Source organism: Arachis ipaensis, chromosome B2 (assembly GCF_059453495.1).
Source record: "Arachis ipaensis isolate K30076 ecotype BB chromosome B2, ASM5945349v1, whole genome shotgun sequence".
In the NCBI taxonomy this organism is placed as follows: Eukaryota; Viridiplantae; Streptophyta; class Magnoliopsida; order Fabales; family Fabaceae; genus Arachis; species Arachis ipaensis.
In genome coordinates, this window is record NC_142437.1 from 7,751,558 (window position 1) to 7,759,744 (window position 8,187).

Sequence of the window (8,187 nt, forward strand, 5' to 3'; positions counted from 1 at the left end):
TAAATCAATTTAACTACGTTTTACCAATTTACTGTCAGAGTAATCTGGCGATAAAGTTGACGGTAAACTGATTTAGAATGCAAACGCGAACTCCCCCTTCCTCATTTGTCTGAGTTCACTCTCTCTCTCTCTCTCCTCTGGCTTGCTCTCTCTCCTCTCGTGCTTTGGTGTTGGAGGAGGTGCTGTCGGTGTCGCCATCACCTGCCAGAGCCTTTGGTGTCACTGTCGCTGGACGTTGTCGCTGTTGGTCACCGTTGAGGAAGTTGGGAATGCCGCCTCTGTTCTTGGTGGCCACTGTTGTTGGTGTTGTCGTCACTACTAGTACCACCACTGTTCCAGTATCCTGTAGCCACTATCAAAGGTAAGTTTGGCATAATTTTTTAATTTTATTAACATTTTATGTGAATTTAAGATTTTTTATTAAATAGTTTATGAAATTATTGATTAAATTAGTGTAATGAAGTTTGTGATTAGAATTTGATATAGTTTTTTTTTATTGTTTTTCATATTTTTTTTGTGACTTTAAGTATTTTACTAAATTGTTGACTAAATTATGGTAATGAAGTTTGTGGTTAAAGTTTGGTTTGTGGTTTTTAGTTTTCTCAGATTTTGTTGTGAGTATGGAGTTTTGTTATTTACTTTATTATCAAATTATTGATCAAAATAGGGTAATGCAGTTTGTGATTAAGATTTCTTATGTTAATTTAACATAAACAGAAATCATAATTAAGTTAATGTAGGTTAAGTAGGGTGTGATTAACAGTGTTTGATTTTGTGTAGTTTGTTGAATTAATTAGTTTCATGTTGTGAGTTTAATAAGTTTTCTTTTTCATTAGAATGATGCTATTTTTCTGAGAATAATTGGATATCGCTTCTTCCGTATTCTGTGTATCTGTCTTTCAGGTAGATTTTCTATCTCTAACTATAATCAATTGTTTAAGTTTTATGTTCGACTTATGATAGAGGGGATTATGATGGTTCGAAAATTTAGCAAAACAATTTCTTCGTTGATAGTATAGTCCAAACCAACAAGTAACTTCTCCCACCATTAAAGTTTAAATTCAAATTAAAATAATAACCGAAAGTAATTAAACATTGGGTCGTCTTTCCTAGGAACTAGTGACAACGAGCATACAATTTTGGCTGTGAAAATAAAGGGATTTTTCAATAAGGAAGCAAGCAATTAAAAGAATTAAAGAACAATCAAAATTGTAATTAATAAACTAATAAAGGAATAAAAAAATTATATATGTAATATAAAAAAGTAAGACTCAAAATTGATGAAATTGTGATTTAAAATATAAATAAAATCTTGACTTGGGATGAGTTATGGAATCCCTTTTTTGTCATAACCACAACTATAATAATTATGATGGATTAATTTCACTTAGTTAATCTTAAACATCAAAGAATAAATCAAGTGAGCATAATTATTATTAATCTACAAAATTAACTTACTAATTATCTTAGTAAAAAACTAGTGTTAGTAGAAACAATAACAACTAACAAGACATTCCTAAGGTTTATAGTGCTAAGGACAAAGAAATTAATGACCTAATATAGTACCCCTTAGAACGAAACAAAAACTCTACCCGGAGATAATATTTTGAGTAAGTATAAATGTATAGTTAGTGTGAATTGCTTGTAAAAATACGAGGTTTTTTCATATTTAAAAAAGTGTAGGTAAGATATACACTTTAATTAGTTTGGATAAAATTTGCTTTTATTTTTAACATTTGTCAAATATTTTAAAAGTACTCTATCTTTAATTTGCACTTTTTTTACCTAATATTTAAATTTTTTCTCAAACCTTCTCTGTATTCACTGCTATTACCACCATCACAATTGTTGCCCTCTATCGCCACTCTAGCTTCCACCACCACAATGGTTATTGTTATTATTGTAGTCTTTCTCTTCTTTTCCATCTCTTATATTTAATTTTATTTTATTAAAATTTAATTTCCTGAAGCACATTTTTATTGCATTAAAAATTTTAAAATAATATTTATACATCAATCTCATCGGATATATTTTTTTTATAAAAAATATTATTTTGATATTAATATTAATATTAATATTTTTTTAACAATTAAATATGTATTTTCTATTTAATTTATCAAAAATAATTTAAATATATAATTAATTAATAATAACCATATTCTTAAATGAATGTTAAGAATATTTAATATATAAATAATATTTTTATGATATATATATAATACAAAAACATAAAATAAATTATAGTTTAATAATTAGAAGTTGTCCGTAATCAAATTTTATAATAAGAAAGTACATATTTGATTCTCTATTATATTGATAAAAAAAAAAAAGTTAAACATAACTGGTAGTGACAAAAGAAAGTATAATAAGAGCAAAAATTATTAATTTGAATAAAAAGATAAAAATTAATTATATCATTCTCAATTTCATAAAGTGACATTGTACCACACATTGCATTTACTAGTCACTGAAAGTTTCTGTTGACTTAAATTGACTAAAGATCTTATTAAACACGGCTTACATTAATAAAACATCATTTGATTTTGTCCAACTTCAAAATGTCTGTCTAATGATCTTTGACTACAAATATGATCAAAGTTTTCAAAAGACAGTGGACAGCTAAAAAATTTTCCGGATACAGTACTATGAATCCTTATTGAACAAGGCATACCAATTGCTACTCTTAATCTTTTACACACCCTTTCTCTTCTCCGTTCTAACCCTTTCAGCTTCCTTGCTCTGTTTTCTGCTTCTATATCCTATAAAGTTTTCACCTTCCTCCTTCTCTCTTGCCATTCAAGGTGCCACCATCTATCTTACACTCTCCTGATCGTTTTTCATTTCTATAATTTGTTTAATTTCTGTGTGTTTCATTTTAAAGTTTGTGCCTTTTACTTGATCATCCATGCCGACATGTATTATTCAGTTAATAGAACTCATTTCTTAGTGAAAAATCTTCTTTTCTTTTCTTTTTGGTCCCCTTTTTCTCCCAGGATTTTAGTTGAGGTGAGTAATGAGCTTTCAGGATAAAAATGATAGCTTTGTTGAGAAGGGTATTTCAGAAGTTGAGGGAGGAAGCAAAGATTGTATTGGTAATGGCAAGAGATTACTAGAACAAGATAAGTTTGATTACTTGCAATCTTCGGTTAAGAAGTTGAAAGCCTCTTCTGAACAGGACTTGGTAGATAAAGAACCTGCATTGGTTCAATATTCTGTTGAGGAATGCCAAACAAGGAGAGAAGTTGAAGAGAAGAGGTTGCAATTGCACTCCCTAGAGAAAGATATTGAGGAGCTGTGCAAAGAGCTTGAAAGTAAGAGAAAACAGGTTGGTTCTATTCAAGGAGAATTGAGTTCTTATTCCTGGGATCTTGCAATCAAAAGGAGAGAACATGGATCAATCCAAAGATGCATTGAACAGCGCCAGAAAGAGTTTGAAGCAAAGGGAGATCAGTTCAATCACATGCAGAAGCTGATTGGAGAATTTGGGAAGCATTTAAGGTTAAAGGAGCAACAATATGTCAGGGAACTTGAAGCAGTGGCAATGGTGATCAATGAACGCGATGAACTTCACAAGAAGATGTTGAGGGAACTTGAAGAGTATGATGAGCAAATTAAAGAAAAGGAATCACAGCTCCGTTTGATGGAGGACTTGAGGAGACAGTGTGAAGAGGAGCTCAATGTAGAACAGAAAGAATTTCTTCTAGTGCTGGATAACTTTGACAAGAAAAGGGAAATGAAGGAAGAGGAACTGAAGGATCTTTCAAAGAAAATTGCTAAGTGTACAAAGGAACTTAAGACCAAAGTGGGAGAGATTGATGCAATGAAGAAACTGATTGATGCCGAAGCTGAGAAGTTGCAATTAGAAAATAGGAAGTTACTTAAGGTAATTTCATTAAATGGATATCATCATGTTCAGTTGAAGGAGCTTCAGTCCAAAGAAAAGGAATTTGCAGCACGGGTGGAAGAGCTCGAATCAAATGAGAAGCAATATGAAGAACGAGTGAATGAACTTGAGTCAGAAAATGGACGAATTGAAGGCAAAGTGAAGGAGATCCAGTTAAGAGAGGAGGAACATAAAAGGCAAGTGGAGGAGTTTGTTTTAAAGAAGGTGAATTTTGACTGCAAATTAAATGAGCTTGATTCGAAAGAGAAGCACTATGAAGAACGAGTGAAGAAGCTCAATTCAGTGAAGAGTCAATTTGAAGGCAAAGTGAAAGAGCTCCAATCAAGAGAGAAAGAACTTTAAAGCCAAGTGGAGGAGTTTGCCTTAAAAAAGGAACATTTTGATTACAAGTTTGTAGGATTACCATGTGTTCATAACACGCAGCGGAAGACAAGAAAGTAATCCTTAAAGATCTATTTTTGTGCTTAAACTTTATTCCAATAAACAATATATAGTAGATCAGATCTAAATACTTGAGTACGCTCGTAAAAATCTTTTTCTCCTTCGATAGTACGAAGGCGCTATGTGTATCCACACCGAGACCAACCTTTGCTGTCAACTCCTTGACCAATGGACATTTGATCTAAATTGAGAAACCTCTTGCAACTCTTTGCACGCCATAAAATTCTTCTCCAAGAATCAGGCTCACATACGTTTATGTGTGTAGAGGTAAAGGAATAAAACCCTTATGTTTTATTCTCTCTCGTTTCTCTTCTGTAATTCCTCTACTCTTGGCATACATATATATAGTATGAGATTTGTTACTGATTTTAAATTTGAATCTCAATTCAAATTTAAATCATATCTTAAAATTCTAAATCTGAATCCTTCAAATTTATGAATTATATCATAACTCAATTTGAAAAAGAATCAGTTAGGATCTCATCCAAATTTAGAAATAGAATAACTAATTATTCTCAAATCTCATTTAATATTCTCAATTATCATACTATTATTATATTCTTGGTGCTAGCAAAAAATATAATAATATTCCATTTGAATTAATATAATTATTTATTTGATCAAATCAAATTAATAATTAAATAATTCTACAGCAAAGATTAGAACACTCGTTAGTGTGTGACCCCATAGGTTCAATACTAAGCGGGTAGTAAATTAGTCATACTAAATTTACTAATCAAGGTTGGCGTCTAGCAACACTCCTCAACGACCCGATAGTATGAAGTAATATATTTTTACTAAGAACCTCAGAAGAACAAAGTATAATTCCTTCCATCTTTCCAGCTCTTGGTTAACCTTTAGAGTATGGTTTAATTGTCAAACTCTAACTTGTTACCATTATTATAATGAACTGTGAATGACATAAGAAACTCATTTCTTCATTCATTCAATCCCCTTGGCCAAGGTTTTATTCATCTCAGTCATTATAATCATAGAGCTCAAACTCTTTACCGAGAGTTGACGGATTCCTTATTGACTAATCATTAATTCTACAAGTATTTAAATCATACCCAATATCCATTCAACTAGCACCCTAGGGTATTAGGTGTCCGGAATCAAAGTATAATAAATACATTGTTAATTACTATGACAGTCGCAGGTCAAAGGAAACTCTATTACTATGTTCATCTTGAGAATATCCTATTGACAAATATACGGTAATTATAACCATTAGGAATTCTCAAAGTGAGTCAGTTCAATGGTCATATCTCTATATGCACCATTTATATATATAATTTAATAAATGAGATCTATTAATCTTCATCCAATGAAGACCATTATATATATATTAATCTTTCCGGATTATTAATGTCCTTTTTAATAATCCTATGACTAAGAACAATTTAGATTAAATTATAAAAGATTTATCTCTCAATATTGTGATCACTATCACAATGATAAATCTCTAAATTTAATGAAGGACGTTATTATATTAATATTTTAATATAATAACAATAACAAATTATTTGACACGTGATTGATTGGATTGTGGTCATACTACTTATTCCCAACAAAGTTAAATGAGCTTGAATCAAAAGAGAAGCAGTATGAAGAACAGGTGAGCAAACTCAATTCAGAAAAGAGTCTATTTGAAGGCAAAGCACAAGAGCTCGAAACAAGAGAGAAGGAGCTTAAAAGCCAAGTGGAAGAGTTTGCAAGAAACAAGGAGTATTTTGAATACAAATTGAAGGAACTTGAATCCAAAGAGAAGCAATATGAAGAACAAGTTAAGAAACTCAATTCAGAAAAGAAGCAAAATAAAAGCTGGATTAAGGAGCTTGAGTCAAGAGAGAAGGAGCTCGAATGCCAAGTTGAGAAGTATGCATTAAACAAGGAGAATTTTGAAGGGCAGATGGAGAAGCTTAGGTCAAGAGAGAGTAAGATTGAAGTACGAACAAAAAAACTCAAGTCAAAAGAGAAGCAGTTTGAGAGACTAGAGAAGAAGCTCAGCTTCAAAGAGAAAAAGTATGAAGAGCTCATGGAGTTGCTCAAGTCAACACAGAAGCAGTTTGAAGCAAATGTTACTCGTTTTGCTCCTCTATTCTGTCCAAACCCCAGCTCTCAAATGGCCATGTACACCGCGCTAAGCCGTGCTTCCTCCAGAACCTTCCACAACGTTCTCTCTGCTGGCGTCTTGCTCAGCGGAGAGACAGCCACTCGTACTGTTGTAGCTTCTTCTCTTCGCTTTGCTAACAGCTTTGCGACGAAGACAAGTGCCGATAAAAACCTCGTTCAAGTTCTTGAATCTGAGATCAAATGCGCCTACGATGATAACTGTACAAGATGTCTCTGGTACGAGTTGAGAGATGGATCGAGAACTTGCGGGTTGAGGCAGATGCCGGATCACTTGACTGGAGCAATGTGGGGAGGTACCTGCAAAGACACTCCGATGCTCAAGTCAGAATGGATCTAAGAGGTATAAGGTGTGAGGAATGAATGAATACCTGGAGGGACCTGGGTCCTCTACTTATAGGTGATGGTAGTTATCTTATCTTATCTTGTTTGGCTAAGATAAGGGAGACGTTTGAATTCGAAAGTTAGTTAGGAGCTCTAGAGGGCCGGTTCCGGGCCTTCTAGAAGGGCGAAGCGGGTCGGATCTGGGTAACCGGGTTCGGGGACCATTCCAGACGTAGGATCCGTGGTTCGGATCCGTAACAATAACCAATCACAGCATGTTGAAATTCCGGATGATTTTCCTTTTGAAATCGAAGACAATCCTGGAGAAAGAACCATACAACTTAAGAGACAATACCAAGATGAAACTATTAAGGTTCAAGTTGACATCACTAATGTAGCACTTGAGGAAAATGAGGAGGATGATGATGAAGGAGAGAAGAGTAGTGAATCTAGCATTCCTATTCCTTTAATTGTGAGTGTCTTCAAAGGAAATGGAGTGTGTCTCGAGTTTGGAGTGCGGTTTTCCCTGATGAGATTACCATTGATAGCTTATCATTGAAGAATCTCGATGAATCTGAGGACCAGCTTGCATACGAGGGACCAGAATTCACAGATTTGGATGAAAATCTGCAAAAGGCTTTTCACAAGTATCTTGAGATCCGGGGAATCAAGCCCAGCACAACAAATTTCTTACAGGAATACATGTTTAGTAAAGACAACAAGGAATACTTGGGGTGGCTGAAGAACCTTAAGAACTTTGTCGAGCAATGATTTTAGAAATGAGTTACTGTTTAAACTTTAAAGTGCAATCAAAAGGTGATAGAGCCCTTGTTAAATTTAGGTGGAACATTAGCATGTTTCTTCGTGTATCATGATGGGTGAGAAGTACTGTGGATTATTGGACTAATAATTTTCGTAGACTTTATTATTGGTCACCATTGTTATTATACTTAAAATTTCACCCTTAAATGAAATAGTGTATGGGTGTTTCTCTCATTTGTTTAAAAATAAAAAAACAAAAACATAACATGTTTCTAAAAGAAAAATAAATGATGATTTGTTATATGCCATTTGTTATGGGTAGTTCTCCCATTGGTAAACCATCTTTTTCATGTCATTCTTTTTCTTTTAGAAATAAAATTTGTTGTGCTTATTTTTTTTCTAAATTTATTTTGATTATCTTTCTTTAATAGAATCATCTAAAAAAAATTGGTTATTTTACTTATCTATTCTTAATATATAAAAGTAGATACATAAGTTTACTCGCATTACTTTTAAGACATGTTTTTCCTCCTACTAATGCCATGTCAACAACGTCACTTATTTGGCAAAATTTTAAAATCAACCACTTAATTTTTTACCAAATCACCTATTATTTTCAAATT

At 32.8% G+C, this 8,187-nt stretch overlaps 1 protein-coding gene and 1 pseudogene across 1 annotated transcript; both read left to right on the forward strand.

Moving 5' to 3' along the window:
• The first annotated feature begins 2,619 nt into the window (after positions 1–2,619).
• Positions 2,620–4,423, forward strand: LOC148572948 (uncharacterized). The gene has a single exon (XM_088505508.1). It carries the CDS (start codon positions 3,014–3,016, stop codon positions 4,244–4,246), a length of 1,233 nt encoding a protein of 410 aa, XP_088361634.1. The 5' UTR covers positions 2,620–3,013; the 3' UTR covers positions 4,247–4,423.
• Positions 4,424–6,257: 1,834 nt separating this feature from the next.
• LOC107626720 (uncharacterized protein At2g39795, mitochondrial pseudogene) lies at positions 6,258–7,573 on the forward strand (annotated as a pseudogene).
• The last annotated feature ends 614 nt before the right edge of the window (positions 7,574–8,187 follow it).

Excerpts from the sequence above, each read along its gene's own strand:
- LOC148572948 (XM_088505508.1), top strand. The coding sequence starts at position 3,014 with ATGAGCTTTCAGGATAAAAATGATAGCTTTGTTGAGAAGGGTATTTCA.